The sequence below is a fragment of the Falco naumanni genome, chromosome 6, assembly GCF_017639655.2.
Source record: "Falco naumanni isolate bFalNau1 chromosome 6, bFalNau1.pat, whole genome shotgun sequence".
NCBI classification, from domain to species: Eukaryota; Metazoa; Chordata; class Aves; order Falconiformes; family Falconidae; genus Falco; species Falco naumanni.
In genome coordinates this window covers 42221923-42244697 of record NC_054059.1, presented here as the reverse complement: position 1 = coordinate 42244697, position 22775 = coordinate 42221923, and the positions used below count along the sequence as shown (strand labels likewise).

Sequence of the window (22775 nt, the reverse complement as noted above, 5' to 3'; positions counted from 1 at the left end):
GGATTTTGCAGACGGTAAGCTTTCTATTTTTTTAAATTTCAAAGCTGCCAGACTGATTACCAATACACTTATTTTAATTCATCAATGCTCTCGCACCCTCAGAGGCAAACGAAGGATATGAGGGATGATGATACAAGTCTTAAACAAGATTATGAAGCAATCCAGACTTAAGAAGAAGCTCAAAAGCTGCATATCCAAGATGAAAACTAGGCCTAGAGAAAAAATATTACATAGTAAAAAAATAAGCACTTTAAATGTGAAATATGCCCTGTTCGCACAATTCACTTTCATTCACAACAGAGGTATCTCACCAGTCACAGCATTGGTTAATGACCAAAGACTGTTGTTGCGGTGGTGACAGTTTCTCACCCTGCATCTGCTAATGAAAGGCATTTCTTTCTTTATAAACACTTCTCCCCTTAATCTTACTCAATACTTCAAAACAGCAGCCTAGCAGTACGGTAATGTAAGCCTATTCCTTGTTTCCCTGAGAATCCATCCTGAACTTAAAGGGGCACACAGAGTATTGCATTCAACCAGGGCGTGGAGAAAGCTCAAAGAAAACTTAAGCACAAGGTACAATGTATGTTCAGTAGCATCCTGAAACACTTGCAACAAAACCAGCAAAAACACCGAAGCACACCAACAATTTCTTGTATTTTTCAAGACCTTTTGGGCATGCTCCTTTATAGCAGACAGTACTTCGTTCCTGCCTCAAGCATTAAGCTTAATTTGTTAGAACTGCTTCAGGAACACAGCTATGCAGAGACATCTTATACCTGGTATATGTATATAATCAGTCTCTTAAAGGATTTTTTAGTATATATACTTCAACAGCTAGTATGAAACAAGTATCACATGCTGTCATTCGGTTCCTAATTTAGCCTGAGCCAGTGCTGTAACCTCTTGCCCGAGGTAACACTTCACAAGCTACTGCATCAAGCACTGTAACTGAAGATCATCTCACGTGAGAGATCCAGGAATGGGTAGGGATGACTGAAGACAGTCAATTCAGGCAGTCACAGCGACACCTATTTTCCTCCCTTGCACCTGTCTCTTTAATCTGTAAGAACCTCCATAGCCTGTAATACAACAAATTAAAAGAGGCATTTTTAAATCTTGACTTTTAAACTAACTGGACCAGCTACTACAAAAAAATTAGTCTCCTGTACACAGTTATAGAAGATTCTTCTTTTGAGTTTTATTTGTTTATAGCAATGTTAGTACATGTTTCCACTTAGGTATTTTAGTGCAACAAGGAAAACCATGACCTCATTAAGTTTCAGCAAGGTGATCTATGTTTCTATATGCAATGGAAAAGATTAAAGTGCCTCTCCTCTGTTGCACAAGTTTAAAGCTTCAAAAATCTCAGTAAATACCTGTCACTGAACTAAACAAGCAGACACTTTGCTTGATTATGAAATACTTTTGTTGGATGAGCTATCTGTTTTCTGCAGTAGAGCAATTCATTTGTAAGCCACAGGCACTACTACAAGAGTGGTATCAGAGTACAACTGGTGACATTTTCATAGTCTGTGCAAGAATTTCACTCTATTTTTTGCAAGTTGCATATCTTGAAGATACATTCTCCCAGTTGATCACATTCCAGATGGCTTTCAAATAATCAGGTCGAACATTTTTATACTGAAGATAATAAGCATGTTCCCATACGTCAATTCCTAGCAAAGGAATGAGACCTGTAAAAATAAATACATAAATAAATAAATAAATTTTGTGAATCTATGAAAACATGCTTTACATGTATTACACCCAATTTCTGAGTCTTTAACTACAGAAAGACAAAGAGCTCTCCAGCACATAGGTGCTTATTACAACATATTACAGAACTGTTTGCTCTCTCACACACATACATATATTGCATAAACTGAAAGAGCTAATTAACACCTATGAATATTCTAGAACTGCCTTGATGACATAACTGAAACCAGACAGCTGTTTTTGAAAGGTTTATATCACTTGCACAGCTCTGCAAGCATACACCATGAAGGAGTCTCTTGCAATGCCAGTTTGCTTCCAATATTTAATTAAAAGTTATTCATTAAGTGTCTAATTACCTTCCTTGCTTTTGTGCTAAAACATTCTTCTCACTGAATTATTAATGGCAAGTTTTCATGGGGTGCAGGGGTGAAATTTACCCCGTTATGCTGCATGTCCCTATACTAAAATGATTCTTTTTCTTTCCGTACTCATAAGCAACACACAGGCTGCTGACAATACACAAAATTCCTTGCATTACTCTGAATTCTACAGAACATGTATCTGCCATGGGATCTGAACAAACATCCAGTGCAGGCAGGATTCTCATTGGCCATAACCTCTTTCCTCTGTGGAGGGCACGCAGCCTGCCATCATCACTTCCATGTCTCTCTAAGCCAGTAAAAGTATCTTCAAAAGTGATCACTGCCAGAATTACGCTGTTTGTCTAGCTGTAAGATTTACCCATATCCAAGACTGATTTAATTGACACTCATTACTCTTTACCAATACTAAGGAAGGAGGTTACAAGCCTTCCATTTTAAACCCCACACCTTCCCCTCTCCTGTTGCCTAGCCTACACTGACACAGAAAATCTAAAGGCAAGAGGCTTAATCTTCCTTGATACAGGGAGATGCTCCAGCCACTCAAAAATAATCCAAAGGAGACTAAGCTGAAACTACTGTCTGAGACAGCGCTTTCACAATATGCCCCATCTATCTCCCCTTGGACTAGACAGACTTTAAACCCTACTGCTCTTCATAGATTTTAAGTCCTGCTTTAAAAATGTTGTTTTAAAAGCTGCAACTGTTTTTCACTTTTGCTAGTAGTGACATTCAGTTTTCCAGCTGTATTTATCCAGCAATTTCTTCTCAGCATTTGTCCACAAACCCCTTTTCAGATCTCACACACTTGCTTATGAAATCTATGAAGAGAGAAGCAGAGGGGAAGGAAAGAAGCCTGACCTGTTGTTCCTTGCAAAGGGTCTTGATTTGCACAAGCTGCTATTTGTAGGCGCCCCTGCTCTTTGTTATAGCCAAGCCACCCCCAGCCTGATCCTTGAACACCAACTGATACAGCTGTCAGCTTCTCCTTGAAGTTTGCAAAGGAACCAAAGTCACGCTTGATGGCTTCCATCAATTCTCCTTTAAAAAAAGCAAAGAAAGATCACAAAACATCAGGTATTTAACATCTTTCAGTTTCCAGATATCACCTGGAAACAGAAGGAAAGAAAAGCAAAAACATTTAGGCTCTGTGGGAAAGAAGTGTCTAGACAAACAGCAGCTGCAACATGAATTAACAGTTCCGTCCCAACTTGCTTAAGAGGGCAAACAGACTGGAAAGAAATTAGCCCAGCAGTCAAGCACGCTGTCCCCAAAGACACAGTCAAGGTGTTATCAACTGGACATCAGGACCTGTCATTCTGGCCTAAAGGGAAAGGGAACACCACAGAGGATGAGGAAAGAAGGTAAGGAGCTAATATGCATATCTTAAAGGACAACACTAAGTGGCTGTGATTTCTTTGTCTTAGTACAAAGAAATACTTGGATATCTTTGATAGCAGTACAATGAACCTATACATAGTAAGAGGTATTTAACTACTTCCCTCAGATTTTAGATTTGTATCTACCACTACAGTTAGTCTATTTGATATGGATCAAGAGGTTCCGTGATTAGATTCCTTCTTTATTATTATATGTGCATGCTGTGGCAAAGGGAACAGAAACTAGAATTTTTTAGTGTAACAATGAATTGTCAAACTACTTCCTCTCCCCTACCCTAGCACACTTGTGCTTTTCAGGTATTTAAGAATTTGCTCAAAACCTGAAGGTGTTTACACTCCTTTCAAATTAGGTTCCTAATTAGCACATATAAGAACACTTCATACAGTGCAATGATGGAGAATTCTTCATTCCTTCCACCTTCAGAGAGGGGGTCTTGAAAATGTCTTGGCAATAGCTCCAAGTGCATCTTAAGACAGGCTTTAGCAGGCTTCCTAGAGAAGCCCTGAACCATTCAGTTGAAACTGAAAGATGATGGTTTAGGTTTACTGACTTTCACAGAAACTGGGAAACAGAAGTCAAGGCTTTAAAGTGTCTTTTCTGAGAATGTCATCTGAAAACAAGTTCTATCAGAAATGTACTTATTTTAGAACTGCTTGCTGAAATTTCAGCTTTGAAGCTTCAAAACTTCATACTCTAGTCTTAACTAGATCATCTTCAGGCATCTTTGTACTTCTGTGGTAGAGTTAAAAGTCACAAGCAGATGTCACCTATGAAGGCTGGAGTACAAAGCACCTGAAGCCCACCAATTTACAGCCAGACATATAAACCTCATTCAAAAACCCCCAAGTTTATCACAACAGCTTTTGTGAGATGTGTATTATAGGGCCTTTACCCTTAATTGCAGGTCACTTGCAGATAATCACTACTCTATCTTTCCAAAGGAAATTTCTTCCTTTAGGCTTTAACTGCTAAACTATCCCTACTCAAACTGGAGCATAAATCCAGCCACTAGGTTGGGCAGTCTGCAGCACATTTCCTCCCTTTCTGTGAACCATAAGCCAACTTAATTAGTAGAGCTTTGTACAACTATTTTCTCTTTTGAAGATGGAAAGGACAATATACAGCAACAGCCAAGTATTGTGCAGTGTACACATAATCAGCTTTAGAAATTAAGAATACTTAAACACAGGGCTAGCTTTTTATATTCTTGGCTTGCATTCAAAAACCCCTGAATTCCTCAGAATTGTCATACAGAAATGCAAATTAACGGTGGAAAAAATATCCTTCAGACTCTTTCAAAGGAAGAAACAATCATCAGTTCTACTGGTCAAGTAAAAGTGATGCAATAAAGTATTCTAACAAGCACCAACCTTTAGGCTCTCCTCCTCCGTTAGGAGAAAGGTTTGTCCAGAAGATGGTATGATTGATATGACCGCCTCCATTGAATTTCAGTGCAGGCTGAAGTGACACCTGAGCTGTGACATCACCTAAGGATGCCGAACATAAAAATGCGTAAATAAATAAAAACATCATCATCACCACAGCAGTTCCTAAGATGCCACTAGGCCTCCGTCGATCTCCAAAATCTTTCAAGTCTTACTAGCCTATAACATGTCTATGGAAAACATAAGGTTTGTAACTGTTATCCATATTTTAGACAATCATTGACTAACTACATTAAAGGTTTCTTTATCTTTGACCTTTTCTTACGCTGTAATGATATGGGATTTGCCAGCATCATAACTATCATGCAAGCCACACTACACATGTAAGATCTACTGCCATTCTACAGCAGAATAATGCAACTAGTACAGCCAGAACACTGTAAGGACCCAACACTTGTAAATCGCTCAGTATCACCAACACAAGACAAGAACATCATTCACCCATTAGCTCACTGATTTGCAAACTAAGAATTTTTAAAACAACCTAATTTACAGGGCAAACGGGTTGTGCTTGAGAGAAAGTTCATGAGTACAGTAAGCACATATGCAAACAAAATGTTCTTCTCCCTCCTGCTTTTTGTTTCATTTTGGGTTTTTTTGGAGGTAGATACTTACAGGAAGAGATAGCGACCCAGATCATTCTACTCCACGTGACAGAATCCTGCATCTGCACTAAAGATGAAACAGCCCTGTACTTCCCTCTCCACAAAATGTCATGTTCTTTATAGAATTCACTGGTGCCTTGCATCTCTAAATGGTGTTGCACCACTTCAACACAAGTGTTTTGAATGCTATTTTGGTTTTTAAAAGAATTGAAACATTTTGAAGGTTTTAAAATCTTTTTTTATCACTCCAGTAAGAAAATTAGTGGGGGCAGCTGTTTCCTCCACTCTCTCAGGAATGAGTGGTAGAAATCTTCCTATAGCAATAAACAAGTCATCTTAACACAGATGCAAAGGCAAGACACAAAGCAGTAGCACACCTGTTAACTAAGGTTTTACTACAGGATTCCATGTTCTCAGCATCTCCTCATACCTCTCACAAACTACAGATGGGTACAGGACTGGAAGAAAGCATCCAACGCAGTTAGTAAAACCACTATTTGCTGAATTCAGATATCAAGTTAAGGATGAGACACATCTCATACCCACTTAAATGGCATCTTTGGGACATTTTCCTTGAATTCTGCATGCCTTAATGACACTCTTAAGTTCATCCAGAACATACAGCATATCACAAGTCAGAAATCCAAAAATAACCCAGACGTCTTTAACATCTTCATCCCCCTTTACTCCACCATTCCTTAGAGGAACCTATTCCACAGGACTAGGAGGAACCAGAGACTGCATTTGACTACTGTCCTTAAAACACAGTATTTGTGGTGCTGTCTGATCACTCCAGCTCAACTCTGCACTCAAAAGACAAAGGTAACTTGCCCTTAAGTTACAGTGAATGTATCTTGGAATCTGTTTGTATACATAGCCCCTGGCCTTTGCTTCAGCTTACCACACTCCTCAACACAGCCAGAGGACAGTTCAGTAAAGTAAAACTGGCAACTCAGAGGTGCTCAAAAGACTAGTCAGCTCAGTTTCTCAGTCTACTGAGAGTTATTTGTTTCTCTGTAAGAGCACTTTTACTTTTTTTTTCAAGTAAAGCACCACAGGGCACATGACAGTCAGAAAAGAGCAGGGAAAACTGTAGGCACAAGTTTTCACTGAAAGTAAGTTTCAAGTTTGTATGCTTCCATTAGCAAATCTTGCACATTTTGATGGACCAGTAACCAGAACCAGCTTACGCAGAAACAAAAGTCCTGTGCTGCACCCTATCACAAAGTACACACTTGTTTTCAAGTGAGCTGACAACATAAGCCAACAGGACTCAACTGCAGACAGCTTTTGAGTTTTCTAAGCAGATACAGATAGGTGAAGAACTTGTTAAATATAATCTAAAGAGAAAAAGAAAACTTTACTTTCTATTGCTGAACAAAAGCTACTGACAAGGATCTGTTACCCAGAAGAGATACTAGATAGTCATCAGATGCGCTATGTAACACAACACTGGAATGCAGCACAGAAAGATTTCTGACCATGCTCGGATTTAAGTATGGAAAAAGAACCACAACACTGCAAGAACGAGGTAGCATGCGTTCAGACTTTGCCCTTTCCTAAAGCCTGGTCTTAGAAGTTTTTCTAGTGAGGGTCAAAATACTACACAATAAACTGGGATACTAGTTTGGGGGAAAAGAAAAAAAAAACACAACCAAAACCACAACCTGAAAAACAAACCAAATCAAAAGACACACAAATATCTCAAGTACGTGTTTGCTTTGGTGTGCATAACCACCACCAATACCTTACCCATTTGCAAAACAATGCCTGAAGATTCCTTAAGGAAAGATTTTTACAAATGGCAAGCAAAGAGATGGTATCAAAGGATAGTATGTTAAAAACATACCTCAAAGGATCCACAACACTTCAGATGTTTCTGCTTATCAGAAATGCTGCCTCCCTAGGGGCTGAAGCGTTGGTCATTAAACAACATTAGTAACAGCAGCCACAGATACACTGTTTTCTAATAGTTCGGGTTCCCTCCTCAGTTGTGTCTGCACTAACTAAACTCCGGAATACAACTTTCCTGCATTCACCACTGGCAGGACAAAGCAGCCAATCCCAATTGCCTGATTCTTAATCGAACCTCATTAGTTCATTAATTTAGACTGCACAAGTTATTTTTAGGCTTACTCAGGCACTTGAACTTGGGTAAGTAACCAACAGTCTCTATTCAAGCACACAGGCAATTATCAAGGGATACAGGGTTCAAGTTAACCCAGATCTTGACAATTCTCACTCTCATCCAAGCCCAAGCAGTTAAATTACACTGTGAAGCAACCTGGCAAGACACAGAAGTGAGTCTATACAACAACCGTTTCTCAGAGGTAAAATGGCACTCTTTAGAAAACGATCACCACAACAGAAAAAAACCCTCAAAAATATTCCATCTTAAAAAAAATATACACACTATTTCACACGTTTTCATCAGTTGAACTGAAAGAAGACTTGAAAAGAAACATTTTATGTGTTTTGGTGTAGCCCTGCTCCAACAATTGTAAAGTTTTCCTGTAAGTCAGCACATCTCAAGATTCAATTTGAGATCTTAACAAAAAATTCCACGATGGCTTGCTGCATATTTTAGTATCTCACACTGGCACGAGACCTATGTGACCCCTTAAAGGGACCCAGCGGCATAACTGACACCTAAATTCAGATCTCTTCACTGGGTGTTGTACAGGTTAACTGCACGTTTGTCCTGCTTCCGTTTGTAGGTGACTAAGATTATTTCACAAATATCAGCTGAGTATCTGATGGTGCACAAATTTTACTTATGTTAGTAAACTTTCATTACAAAGTATTTGTGTAGTAAAATGACTGCAGTTTCCTATTAAATCAGTCTTTGGTTCAAGTAAATATCGACTAAATCCACAGCAATCAATTAATTTTCTTCTAGTCTTACAGTATTACAGAGAACAGAAGTCATGCTTTTTAGTTACATCTAGTTTCCAATTATCAGCACCACTGAAGCTTACAATAAAAGCTTGTTCCTAATAACATTTCACTTCATAAAAAAAAAAAAAAAGAAAAAAGAAAACAAGAAAGCTTGAATTACATAATCCAAAACTTATTTACCCTGGAAAGAAGGGATTTTTTTTCTTCTTCTTGTATCATCTATGTCAACAAGCTTTCATCTCACCTGTTGACTGCAGATATACAAACCTTTTGCCAGTGCTTCTTTGTATTTCTCCTCTGTAACATTCAGGTTGTTCACGTAGGTGGCATGATGTTTGCTGTGATGCAGCTGCATGATCTCCGCATTAATATGAGGTTCCAGAGCACCATAGTCATACGGCAAGTCAGGAAGAGTGTGCTTTTGCCTAGAGACTAAGCATCCTAATGGTGCTATCAACTTGGCACTACTTCTAGAAGAGAAAAACAGGAGAAAGTAGTCTTATGTAGTACTTGGGCTTTACCACTGAAGCAGACTGAAACCATGACCGTTATGATTGGTTCTTTTAAGTGCACAGGGTAATAGCTTAGGTAAACAAGGCAAGCTTCCGTTTTTCTGGAGCTTAAAGCAAACACAGTCTGTAGCTTCACTGCAAAGATGAATTCACATAAAGGTCACAGACACAGGGCTTTGCAAGGTAAAGCTGCCACTTCTCAAACCGACCCCTCAAGCCACTGCAGCCACACCCTTCCAAGCGTGCAGGTAAGGCAAAGACAGGAATCGAAACCCAGCAGTAACACGCTGACACGCAACGCTTCACCTAATCTTTATTAATTAAAAAGAGAAGCCAAGAAGCCCCTGAAGCATCCTTTCCTCACTGTCCACAAGGTCCCTACACTGGGAAATAACTGCAAAACCCCACGCAGCCCCCGGGTTCCCAGGCCCGGCCCTCCCCAGCGCTAACAGCAGCACACCTGCTTCCCGGCCCCTACGGCGGGGGCAGGAAAACCGCGCGCTGCGTGGGGAGCGGGCAGCCACCACCTCCCACGCACAAAGCCACACAGGCCCTCACCCTTCCCCGTTCGGACACCTCACGCTTGTCATGCGACACAACCACCACGATGAAAGGCGAACCGCTAGGCCAGGAGGGAGGTCGGCTCCCGAGGCCCCTTGTACAGTTCACTGGTGACCTTGGCACAAACCAGGGACAAACCAAGAGCAAAACCCTCGGGGCGCCGAAAAGCAGCCGTGCGGCGACCTTAGCCAGCAAAGAGATCTGGCAGCACCTCGCCAGGCGACGAGAGCCCCTCGGCGCAGGCCGCCAGCAGCAGCCGGGCGGGTGAGCGGACAACGGCCAGCAGCCGCCCGGCCGCGCCGCTGCCCAGTTCCGCGGAGCAGCCGGCAGTAGCGCGACCTCCCTCCTCCCGAAATGGCGGGGAGCCCGTGAGGTGTGCGGAGGGGACGACCCCACCACCATCACCTCCTTCTCCCCTCCCGCCCACCGCCCGGCGGCGGAGGGCGAGGGCGGTCCGGCCGCCGCCTCACGCTGCGGGGCTGCGACCGGCGCTACGCTCCCCCACCCCGGCGGCGCGGCGCTCACCTGCCCGCCGAGGCCAGGCGGCACAACATGGCGGCTGTCTCGGCCGGCTGCTATACCGACGGCGCAACCGCGTCTTCGCCCGCCCTCGGCAGCGCCCGCCCCAGCGGAGCCGGGGGCGGGCACCTGAGGGGGCTGGCCTTCGCCGTGGGGCGGTTGACACAAGGCTGTTGTAGTCACCCCATTTCTTTAAATTGAGAAAAACACCGTTTCTTTATCAGTCCGCGTAGCGCAGCATTATAAGCCGAAGCGCAGTACAGAGCCGTTATCCCAAAGCTCGGGCCCTCAGTGCCGCCGGGCGAGGCGAGGCAGCCGCTGCGCCGGGAGGGAGCCGCCGCCGAGCGGCAAAGCGCCGGCCGGGAGCTGCGGCGTCTGGCGCGGCCGTGGGGCAGCGGAGGGGACACAGCGGCACGGAACGGCCCTTCGAAGGCCTGAAAACCTGCCCGACAGACAGGTGCCTGTCCGTGTTCAGCGGTGCTTACAAATACCTTTCAGCCATTTTCTCCGCTTTGTTTGTTTGTCCATCTGTGTTCCTTGCCTCAGTTCTGGGCACCTCTTGTTGCCCAACATCCAGTTCCCTCCCGGTAGCAATTCAGCAGCCCTTAGTGCTGCCGACAGTCCTTCATTCGGGCACCTCACCGATTATTTTAGCTGACGGGGTTATAGTAACTGCAAATGAGTTCAAAGACCTATTAAAAACCGGTTCTCCAGAAAGGTCAGTGAGGATAACTCTTCCCTCAGTTAGGAGGCACTCTGCAGACAAGACAAACATTAGGTAAAATTCGAGTTCTATGGAAATCATCTCTGCTCCCACAAAACCCACAGTCTTTTGGGTTTAGTCCTATTAAATAAACACATTCTAAGATCTTACAGAACCCACATTTATCAGAATACAAAAACACAAGTTACAAAAATTCAGTGCAGGTTAGGTCTGAACAACCTTGCTGAAAATAAATTACCTTATCTTGGAAATTGCCAGAATATCCAACTGGAGAGATCCAGGCAAGGAATCTCGGCCCACCGTGAGGCACAGGACAGCGGCATGTGTCCATCCATCCCCCCGCTCCTTGACAGATCTGACAAACCCACGCTTCACCTACCAGCCACCAGCACTCTGGAAGTCTAAACAGTGAAAGTAACTGCTTTATCAACAGATACGATAACAGGCGAGTTGTCTGAAATCAACAGGAGGTTTGGAAACAAAGAGTTCCCTGTGAATGCTGAAAATATGTACAGCAAGATTTAGACAGCATCTAATTTTAAGGAGTATATTAGTGATCAATAAAATGTCCTATTTTGTTAAAATGAACTAACTACTTTTGGCATTACTAAATGTCGTAACAGCCACTGACAGCCAGGCAAGAACATCAGTATGTTTTAGCATTCCTGTATTATTATACTGCAATTCACTAATGCTTTTTTTCCAGTAAGCGTTGAAGCAAGTCATTATATGATGCACTTTGTTAACTGATGTGGTTGCTGGGTTGCTTTCATTAAAGAAAAAAATCAACTACAGCTTGCTTATTTAGAAGATACCCTGTAAGCAGAGAATGACAAGGGGAACAGCTTATCTTCCCTTACAATTATTTTCCTTCAACAAGTTAAGCTAATTTCTAAGTCTCAGGGTATAATTTGTATTTCTGGGGTTTTTTAGCTCTTTAGCTAAGCCTTAATGTTTTACTAATTTAAAAGTTAAGTACCACCTACTTAAAAAAATTAAAACCATTCTTTATATGAATTTTAAGGCATGAATGTCCTACAGTAACTAACAGTGTAAGTAGTAAGCTGTCACCACCCGAAAGCTATGCATTTTTTTAACCTTCACACAATTAATAGCAATTACTCTAACTCCAAAGATATTTTTCATCCTTTTAACTCATTACACTAGGTGAAAAGATGTCTACCGTTTTCTTGCCATGAGTTGGCTTCAGATTGAGATTCAAACCTCAATCACACATTTCCCCACAAGGTTTTTTACCTTCTATACTATCACATAAAGCCTTGTGATCTATTATCAACATTTTAAACTTCTTACAAATATATTCTACCATGTACAGGATCCAAGATGTCTATAGTGCTTATGTATGTACAATCAAGCCACATGATACTAAGACCAAAAATAGATCACCAGCACCTACAGATCTAGATCACCATCAGGGATTTTTGTAAACCAAATTACTTTGGGTGCCAGATGCTGGTACTGTTTTTTATAGATACTTGTCACTTCCTTTCCATGCATTCAAGTAATAACTGCTATTTTTCAGGCAATGCAAGCTGAAATAATATTAAGAACAACCAGGTATTGCCAATAGAATACACACTTCCAGTGACAACTAAGTGGGTTTAATACATTTAAGTGAACCGCATGAAACTGAAATAGCAGCCGCACATGGACTAGCACATCTCCTACACAGATGACAGCAGCCAGTAGTATTTTAGTTACATCCATTTGTCTTGGACAATACTACTGCAGATGCTAATGCTCATATAATATGCCACTTAAAAGGTACCACAGAAACCCTTCTATAATCTAGAAATTTATTGTAACTGTGTAAATTTGAAACAAATTCAAAAGCTTCCCTTTGAACAGTGCTTAAAAGCAAGTGCTTTTTCATCTCCTTATGTTACCATCACTGAACACCTAGATAGAAAATAACCACCAGAAATTCAGGTTCCAAGAAATTCTTAACTCATCACTACTGAACAAAAAAGGTACACCTAAAGATAATTTTTTCATTCTCTGCACCTGTTTAGTCAGTTCCCTCAGGCAGGCATTTAAAAACAACAGAAGTAGTATCTGGTTTAAGAGGCTGAATTACTAACACCTTGATTTTTTGTAGTTTAATTTGTATATCTACCTGCTGGATACATCTAGAATTTTGGAGGTTTTTAAATCTTTATAAAAGCCAGTTTCCAACACTAACATCTACTTTTATTCCCAGCCCCACCAACCCCCAACCCCCTTATCTGCCAATAAGGGCAAAACCTGTAGGATAAGCACTATTAGGCTGTCCTGAAATTAGTACGAGTACACACCTGTAACTTCAGGCATTTGGCATAAGCTGTATCATATACCATTGACACGGGAACAAATTCAATAAAAAACACAAGTACTGTAAATACACCGCATACAAATAAGCCATGTAAGCCAATGCAGAACAATGAGGAAATTACATTATTAAAAGTTTTTATTTAGGTTTGGTCAGTACAGGTAAGATAATATTGGAGTCACAGAGCAATATGCATAAACAGGATACAACAGTTCTTAAAAACTGAGTAACTATGCACACAATTCAAACATTCGGTCACCTAAGGAGAAAATGCACAGATGTATGGTGGGAAAAACTGTAATTAACACTGAAACTACTACAGGACTTGTTCAGTAAGTCCATCTTTTAGTGATATAACTACTGTACTGGGCAAACTTGGCAGTCATAAACCCACGGCTATTATGACAAATCTTGAAGGTGGTGTAAGTATAACAGTATGAGTAAGAATGCCCTTACACAGCACAGGTTCTAGATATACACAGATTTGTACAGACATCATTTATGTTATACTTTATGGAAATAATTTCCATTTCAACTTCACATTAACTCATATAAAAATAACTTGAGCTACACAAACGTCCTTTTAGCAACATTCAACGTAATTAACTGTTAAAATTTCCAAAGTGGCAGAGGTATTGAAGCAAAAAGAAACCCACAAAAAGGCAAAATCGTGACAAGTATGCACTAATTTAAACAGCTTCTGGACAGTATCCTCTCCCAATTTAAATGACACTGTATAAAAATGTTGCAGAAAAATGTTACAAAACTGAACCCTGCGCATTTACACTGGAGTCCAAACCATTCTGGACATGACGAGAACCCACAGTTCTGTTACCTTTCATGCTCACTGTTTTCTCCTCTTGAGGATCATGATTGGAGTCTGTGTCATTTGAGTGGTGAGTGAGAGAGTTTTCACTGCCAGTGGGAGAGTCTACACTTTCATACCCAGTACTGAGTTGATTTATGTAGCTACCACTTCCTCTACCAGTTCTATCTTCAGAGTGGTTGGACAGCTTATTACCATTCCCTGGAGAAGCCGGGAAGTCATCTTCCGTGCCGCTACCCTCCCTATAAAATCCAGGCCCAGACGTCCGCTGATGGGAGGAACTACCATTGCTTGGTCCGTTTGCCAGGCGGCTGCAGTCTTTACCCACAGCCTCTCCCTGGTCTGTAGGCTCTGAAGATGGAGTCCTGCTGGTACCCGGGTTGGAGGCCTGGGACTGCTGCTGCTGGTACTGCGCCAACTGCTGGCGAGTCTCCTTCAACTGCTGCTGAAGAACTAGAATGGTACTCTGCATACCCTCTACCTCCTCATCAAGCTGGATGATGAAGTCATTCAATTCTATATAAAGAAAACACATTTGTTGCAAATACTTAATAGCCCATCAATCTCAGACAAAAAAGTTAAAATCCTGTAACTCAACATTTAATGCTGAAATTTTTTGAAAGAGTTTTTCAGCCATCAGGTATGCAATGGTTTTGATACTCTGCCTCTGAAAGAGGAAATGCTTAACTGTCATCTATATACTTTTCATACTGCTACTCAAAAATACATGACAAGAAATTAATTTCTGGGCAACAATGGAGGATATCCGGAAAACAGCTCAACTCCAGCAACTAATATTTTGCAAGTACATCCTCATGTATCTACTTTTACTCAAGTATAAAACCTTTGCTGAAATATTGTAAAAGTGACCAAGAACCACATCTGTATATAACAGATCTGAATAATTATAAAAGCCTGTACAGCGACAAAAAAAAAATTTAGTCCTATCTCAAGTTACTGTTCTTAATCCTGCATAACAACAGGACACTGAAAGACTTTCTTATAAAAAAACCCTGTTAACTAATTCCACAGGGTATTTTAATACTTATGTACCAAGAAAAACAATGTTACAATTTAGACTGCATTTTGGAGCAAACCAAATCTGAACCAGAAACTGTGAAAGAAACAGACTCCCTTAGTTTTCAATTTAACTGCACACCATTGATATGGTGGACCAAACAAAATGCAAACTGCTAATTACTGTAAAAATTTGTAAAATTGAACTGTGTCTGCTGCTATGTAAAAAAAACATCGGAAAACTGCTACTGCAGTATTATCATCATCTTTGTTCATACAGGGAAGCAGCAATAGGAGTTAAAGAACGCATCTCAGTTCTGGAGCTTTCTTCACTATACTGCACTCAACAGCAGAAATCTTTAAAGAATGTCCACGCTCGCTTCAGTCTAAATTTATCAAGTTCATAATTAAGTGCATTATCTTAATAGTAGTTAAGAAGCAAAAGGGTAACTATTTCAACATGTCATTTCAGAAAATCTAATATTAAAGATTCCAGCTATTTCATACTGCTGTGTTTTCAAAAATATGACTGGGGGGGATCTATTCTTCAAAATACAGGGTATGTCAAGACTTAGATAATGCCAAATGAAATCTATGCTATCTTACAGACTTCACATGTAAAACAAAAACATATCCAGGTTTATGTAGCATCTAAATAGCTCATGTCCCAAAACTTACTGTAATTATGAGATAACCTACTCTTAACATTGGAGTATAAATACCTACTGACGATGTAGGTCTCTCAACTGAAGATTTTTTAAATTTGCATTTTCCCCTCCACTTAAATTATGCAAGAGGTCAGAGTTTACAGGTAATCTCAATTTAGGTTTACAATGCTGTAAAATTTGGATTGTAAATACAATGACGACATTTTAGTTTATTCGAATTACCGAAGGGGGAAAAAAAAAATCTATTTTTCTGAAGCATTGTTAAAAAGTTGGTATTTTTAAAAATAATTCCAAAAGGAGTCAGTTAATAAGAAGCATTCTGCTCTCAGTGCATGCTTAGCTTCATGCAACGTTAACAGCTTTCGTGTTACCAATTCTCCAATAACATGTGCAAACTAAACATTCTCTATTAAATAGCATGGCCTACCGTACAAAATCTGGCAATTTCAAATTCAAACACTGCATTACTGGAACTGCAAATCCCACCAGTCCCCCAAAGATAAGGGTGGGTTTGTCTGTTTTAAGTTAAGACTACCAGTGATGGCTTACAATTGTCATATTTCACTCTGTATTGCCTTTTCTTTCATTCTGGCAAAGATGGTTTTACAGTATGTGTATTATCAGGAAATTAAACTAGCAGAAGTGCAAGGCAACTTCCATTTTCTTAAAAAAATCCCTTACCATCCTGACTGCTTTTAAGTTCCTCACTATATTTCTTCTGTAAAGCCAACTCTGCCTCAAGCTGTGCAATACGTCCTTGGGACAGCTGCCTTCCAAGCTCTTGATTCTCCTGGATAAGCATTCGACACTTCGCCATTAACTTTTTGCCTGTTTGGCTGCAAAGGAAAGAGCCATCTATCACAAAATGAATACAAAACCTTCAGTAATCTTCCTCAATCACAATTACAGACAAGAAGGAGATGCAATTTCTGCATGTCACAATTCACGAAACATTATGCCTCAACATAATTGTCATAGCAGAAAGTCTCCCTATAGTTACCACGTGCTGTTCCAATGTCAGTTGATCTTCTGTCGCTGTCCCATAAAGTGGAAGGAGGCAAGTTTTATTACTGCAAACACGAATAAGCATATTGTTCTTTTTCAGTACCAACATCTGGATTATCAGTATGCACAATCTTGCATGTGCTAATTCTCAGTGGAGTTAAGTATCTGATTAAAGATGTGCCCTGTAATTCAAAACATCAGGTACTGCATAAAAGTTACATGTGTAAACTAAATTATAAATAAAAACTTTCTTCATTTATTGTACTAGTAAAATTAATAATTTTTTGTTTGTTTTTTTGAAGAAGGAAGTTGCTTGGGGTAAGTATTAAATCCCATGTTCATTTTTCATAATGACATCCATTTTTAAGAGGCTTAGACATTCTTTTGAATGCTGTCCAGGTACTCTTATTTAAAAAAAAAAATCAGATGTCTATTTTTCAACCCAATTTATGTATTGACAGTAACGTACAGTCTGTTTCACAATTCCTATGGTCAGCTTTCCTAAGCACATCTTGCATGATAAGGAGAAAGTAAAAAGTAGTTAAAAATTGGCAGGAACTTAAAGAAGGAGTCTATTAATACACTTCCTTTAGAATTTCAAATCATGAGTAATGATCATTACGATGCCCAGTTTCTGAAAGAAATGGGAAACTGGCAGGAAAAACTATTTTGAGCTGACAAGATTTTCTTTACTAAATGAGTAGTATCACACATCTTTAATCTTCATGATAAATGTTGCATTGTAAATAAAGCATTATAGGAAGTAGTATGCAAATTAATATATAGGCAATACAGCTGACTCCATAAAAGAAAAATTAAAGTCCTTTAAGACCTTGGTCTGCCAAAGTCAGGATAGCAATAACAAAGTTCTCCTTTTAATAGGCTCAGCAACATAATGAAGCTGTCCTCTTTTCTACGTAAGTGCAAACTATGCCAAAAAAAAAACCTCAACAAAACAAAAAAACCCAACCCCAACTTGAACAGGTTTATTGTTAATTCAATGGCAGGACTTGCATTACTTCAAGACCAAGAAGGTCATTTAATTTTTTGCTTGCTTTTAAACAAGTGACAAAGACTGAAAGAAATTTTGAGGATTAAAAAAGTAGAACAGGAAATTTCTGCTTCATTTCACAGCCACAGTTCTCTCCTGCAACCAAAATACCCAACCAAAAGAATTTAAAATAGTAATTTTCTTATCAACTACCTTTTAAGCATTCAGGCCTTAGACAACTTTTATGTTCTGCCAATTCTGCCCCATTAAACATTTTCCGACTGACTTTCCCAACTCTTTCAGATGGGCTGCTCCAGAAGGAATCTGGCTGTGTAAAGTCCTGGGAGCCTGAAACTCTGCTAAAGGCAGCAACCCGTTTTCTTTCTTGATGTGATGTCCAATGCCAAGTCCTTGAAGTTTAAATTGTGCTGACCTAATACAGTCCAAGTCGCACACTTTAAGATGCAAGTTTCCTTAGAGATGTTCATTCTGTGTAAAGCAGGACCACTTTGGAGATAACCAATGTGACACATCCCAAAAGTTATTAGGCAGACAAGCAATGATTTTTAGCCGTTTGCAAATTCCTGTTACTGTATTCATCACCACTACAAGTTGAAGAAGTTCACAAGAAGTGCTTAAGTCATTTAATGCTTTTCTCTTCACAAAACAACGTCAACTGTAGAGTTAGCCAGTACCAGTTACCTTGGAATTGGGACAATTTTAGAATCCCATTAATTTCTTCATGTCAATTCCTGCCAAAATGTAAAATACTTATTACCTGTATAGAAATTTGCATAGTTACCTATAATGCTGTTTCTTCCCATCAAAATTTTTCCAGATGTTCTTAACTAGTATGGCACCAAGTAACCTCCCCTTGCAATTTACAAAAAAAGACAAGACATGCAAGAATATAAAACGCAGTACTACTATAATAACTCCTATTAGCTGTAAAACTAAGTTTGGCATCATTTTTGCAAATCTGCTTGAACATACCATGCAACAAAACCTGTAAGAATATAAGTGGTTAAGTTTCAGTGGACTAATGGTGTACTAGGCTTACTGCAAGTGACATTTCTAATAGTTTCTAATGCAAGTGTATACTCCATGTTTAATGACTGTTGAAATGGCTTTGCATAGCCATTCTTTTGATTACATGCCCTTTTATTTCTCCCTCCAGACATCAGCAATGATTATGCTGTACACCCTTACCTATGGTTAAGGCCCAGAGCTAAGATCACTTAGGGTTGCAGTTAACATGTTACCTTAAGAACACTAGTTAGGGACCTGAATAGGAGCATCATCTCTTTCAAAAACTAGGTCAGATGCTGTGAAATGAAAGTAGTTGTGTACAAGGATGAACAATTAATACAATTAAGGGAGGAATGCAAAGAGAATGAAAAATCCTATAAATGCATGAATCTTCATTTCTTTACCTTTCCAGAAAGGGAAATCAATAAAATCTTATCCCAGTTAATGAAGACAGCCTCAATTATTTACCAGGAAGTTAACTCTAATTTTCTGTATTTCAGCTACTGCATGTATGAATTATAGTTTTAAGTTAGTGGTGTGAATGTGCATATGAAATACAGAAATCCCACAGCTACAGAAATAACATAAGCTTCTTTCGATACTTTTTCTTGAAAGAAAGTGGTGAGTTACTTGTCTCTCCTCAGTTGTATACACCCATTTAGAGCCTGAGGACCAATCTGTATCTAAATGTATTAAATCACTTTCTGAACTCCAAGTTAAACAAGCAATCTGCATGACATGCCTCTATCCGCATATTATAGTGAGCTTTACAAATAACTTGGTAACACGTTAACAATTTATTAATGCAAGTCTTACCTCTGTTGTGATGCTAGATCATTAAAATCTTAAGATACTGCTATAGCAAAATCAATCATTCCAGATGTATCACATTTAAATAGGTAAAGTTTTTCCTGTAGGTTTTTCTTTTGCTGTTAAGTCATTACTCATTAAAAAAACAAACCTGCATAAGTACACTACTCTTCAATCCCATATTAATCATCTGAAGCACAAACAGTTAAGATACTTATTTAACTTGGAAGTAATGCCATCTTAATAGAAGTCATCAAAACAGTTAGAATACATCACCTTCTGTGATAGCTGGATGTCTTTTTTTTTAATTTAAAACTGAATTTTCTAGGATCAGACTGAGTCATAAAATGTTGCCCAACTGTTTTGAAAATCAAAACCTCAAATTACTAAATAGAACTCAATTCACTAAGGAAAAAAAACAAACACACAAACACTATACCAAATCTGCATTTCACTTTACACACCTCAGACATGCACTCCCAACTGTCCCGAATTGCTACTTTTACAAGTAACTTGGGACAACAAAACAGAGGCATCAATAGAGTAGCAAAGGCTCCTTTCACTGATTCCACCAAGGAAAATGCATGCGTTTAAGGTTTTTTTTGGTTTGTTAAAATACTGACTTTGTTTTCAGAGAACGAGACAATGCAGAAGTAACAACCTGTTGAATTCTCGTTCATCCCAGGAGTTTCACAATACAACAGTATAACCAGTAGTGTTCCTTGAACTATATATTACAACTATTTCAAGGCACATTTTATATAGAAGTGCAATACAAAAAAAACCCAGCTGTACAAAAGGAATAAAAACACCCCACCAACACTCAAAACAGTTGCCATCGTGTGCCTTCTGTATTAAGCATTTGAGATCAGTTCTTAGTATAAAAGTTAAAAAAATTCTCATTTCTGCATGAAAACATGCAGTGAAATACTATCACAACCAGTTTTTCTTATACATGCTAGTTGTGATCAAATATATATTGCTTCCAACAGTTTTAAACCTGCAATTAGGTAGAACGTACATTTTCGTACAGCCCTAATTTTGAGGCATCCACAGTTATTACCAACCATCCAGAAAACAGTTCATTATTTAGCAACATTGACTTAAGGCTCCGTCAAGTGCTATAGAGCCCACAGGCTAAACAGTCAAATGTGTACACTACCACTGTTGTGATATCAAATAGCACTCTCACGGCTATTCAAAACTGGTTAGCAAGTAAACTCTTTAACGCAAAATTCACCTCATCGAGTTTTGACCCAGGAGTTCAGTGAACAAGCAGGAAGTCCACAGTCTTATTGGCAAAACTGACTTACAGTCTCTAAGTCACTAGGCTCAAGGTTAAGAGCGAAGCATATTCCACTTCTACATTTTACGGGAATTTTACATGTTCAATTCATGATTTATAATCTCTAGGTTCTCTCTCCTCCAAACTGTCTGTAGACACAGTGTGCCACAGACTTAAGACTTCTGTTTCTCCCTCTATTTTCTTCAAATAGAACAATTTTGCAAGTGTCTACATGTTCTAGAAAAGATTTTTTTTCGAAGATGGCCATTTCTTCAGAATAGTCCGACGCTGTCAGGCCTCTGAAGCAAAGGGGGAGAAAAAAAGCTGAAACACAAGGTTCATCTGATAAGTTTTACATTAAGCATTACAAGCTGGACAGTATAAGAATGTGGCTTTTGCCTCAAAACGTCTGAGTCTTGGTGTGGAAACGAGTACTTGGCTGTCCCACCATAGCATTCTCGTAGTGGGACTGTCAGGGAAGTCTTGACTGGGGAGTATTTGTTTTGTTTACCTATCAGGCGTAAATTTCCAGGCACTCAGTTCATTTTGGGCTTGTTCCAGTTTGTCTTTAGTCTGTTCCAGTTCACCTTTCATTTTTAGGAAAAACAAGTTGATGGCTGGGTCCACCATTGTCGATCGCAGTTGGGCAACGCTAGGCTGCTGGACTTGCTTGAGGTACTGAATCTGATTCTGCATAAAATAAGAAAAAAAGACTGTTATTCCTACAACATAAAATCAAATTTTAAAGTCATTTAGATTGAAGTTATTCCAAAGATAACATCAAGGAAGTTTGCCTTATTTCAGTGTAACTTGAAAGAGGCAGGATAAAAATAATTAAATCGCTTTTGCCCTCCTGAACCCAATGAATGTGCATGTTCACCTAATCTCCGACCCTGCCACCCACCAAGCTTAAGCTTTCAAAGCCAATTTTTTCCTCCCTTCTTTCTGTTTCAAATTATTCTCCATATGTGAGTTTACATTTGCTAAAGCAGTGACTGGAACATTAGAATGCTTCCTTTCTTTTTTACCTGCCTGCACTCTTTTGGAAAAAAAAAAAGTATATACAAAGAGTTATCTCCTTAAAACAGCCAATTCCCACATAACTTCAGTAAAAGTTATTATGAACATTACAGCTAATATTGACCAATAATATTTTTAAGCAGCTACTAGAAAGGTTTATTGCAAAAAACCTTAGAAGTCTGTAAACGCAACAGTTATTTATGAGCAAAGTTTGCATACTTATTTTTTAAACAAAATAATTTAGAAATAGTAACATCCAAAAGATTTTGGTTCGATTTGATTCTCTTGAAGTAATTAAAACTCAGAAGATTTACAATTTTGTAATTTACTACCCAGAGGATTTACAATACAGTTAAACTTTCAGGAGTAACTGAGAAGATTTCTTTTACATACAGCATTCATTAGTCAAAACTTGTACATATTTAAATAGGATTAACTTCTTTAAAGTTTCATGTATTTTTAACTCTTCACGACAATCTTAAAATGCACTAAACAGTACATGTTTAGAATCCAGCTAATCACTAGAAGCACATCAGCCCATTGTTATGCTCCCTGTATCATACACATTTCTTCATCAGCAAGAGGTGAAGAAAATTACATGAGATGAAAAAAGTAGTATTAATTGAAAGTCAGTGGGTTTGCCTCCTGCTGCACACACAATGTTACAACCAGACGTGATAGCAACAGTTTTACTAATGAATACTACAAGGCATCACCAGCAAAATGGAGGGAAAGAGACTCTCCCTCCACACTTGGGAGAAGCAGCACAGTCAAAAGCACTGTCAGTTTAAAAAATTTTGCTTTATATACAGTTATTGTGTTATGGGATCCTTAAACTTTCTCTTCACCATTGCTGTGTAAGTACAAACAATCTATTTACCTTAAGAATGTGCAGTAGTGACTTCAGTCACTTCTTGACCGAGGACAACATGTTTTAATTTATATATTATTAAATAGCAAGCACACTTGGATTTTTATTTCAAGTAAGTGATTTCAAAGGTACTGAAATAACTGATATATTGCCACTGACT

At 39.2% G+C, this 22775-nt stretch overlaps 2 protein-coding genes across 4 annotated transcripts in view; both read right to left on the bottom strand.

The window, feature by feature from the left end:
• Positions 1-1179: 1179 nt before the first annotated feature.
• Positions 1180-10177, bottom strand: SOD2 (superoxide dismutase 2). The gene is made up of 5 exons (XM_040598974.1): positions 10047-10177; positions 8716-8918; positions 4871-4987; positions 2961-3140; positions 1180-1697 (listed from the first exon to the last, which is right to left on the bottom strand). Exons 1-5 carry the CDS (start codon positions 10073-10075, stop codon positions 1552-1554), a joined length of 675 nt encoding a protein of 224 aa, XP_040454908.1. The 5' UTR covers positions 10076-10177; the 3' UTR covers positions 1180-1551.
• A 3036-nt stretch (positions 10178-13213) lies between these two features.
• Positions 13214-22775, bottom strand: part of LOC121090432 (WT1 associated protein) — a 31179-nt gene continuing 21617 nt past the window's right edge. For 2 of the 3 annotated variants that reach the window (XM_040598970.1, XM_040598969.1), the window contains exons 6-8: positions 21236-21414; positions 16286-16440; positions 13214-14435 (exon numbers count right to left, since the gene is read on the bottom strand). In XM_040598970.1, coding sequence (XP_040454904.1) covers positions 13852-14435; positions 16286-16440; positions 21236-21414 — 918 coding nt within the window. In that variant the 3' untranslated portion in view covers positions 13214-13851. Of the gene's footprint in view, positions 14436-16285; positions 16441-17048; positions 21024-21235; positions 21415-22775 lie in introns of those variants that run through there. The other variant, XM_040598971.1, reaches the window with a different exon arrangement.

Coding starts and splice junctions, on each gene's coding strand:
- SOD2 (XM_040598974.1), bottom strand. CDS start 10,075: ATGTTGTGCCGCCTGGCCTCGGCGGGCAG. Junction 8,919..10,046: donor CGCCTGGCCTCGGCGGGCAG/GTGAGCGCCGCG, acceptor TTTCTCTTCTAG/AAGTAGTGCCAAGTTGATAG. Junction 1,698..2,960: donor CCCTTTGCAAGGAACAACAG/GTCAGGCTTCTT, acceptor TTATTTTTACAG/GTCTCATTCCTTTGCTAGGA.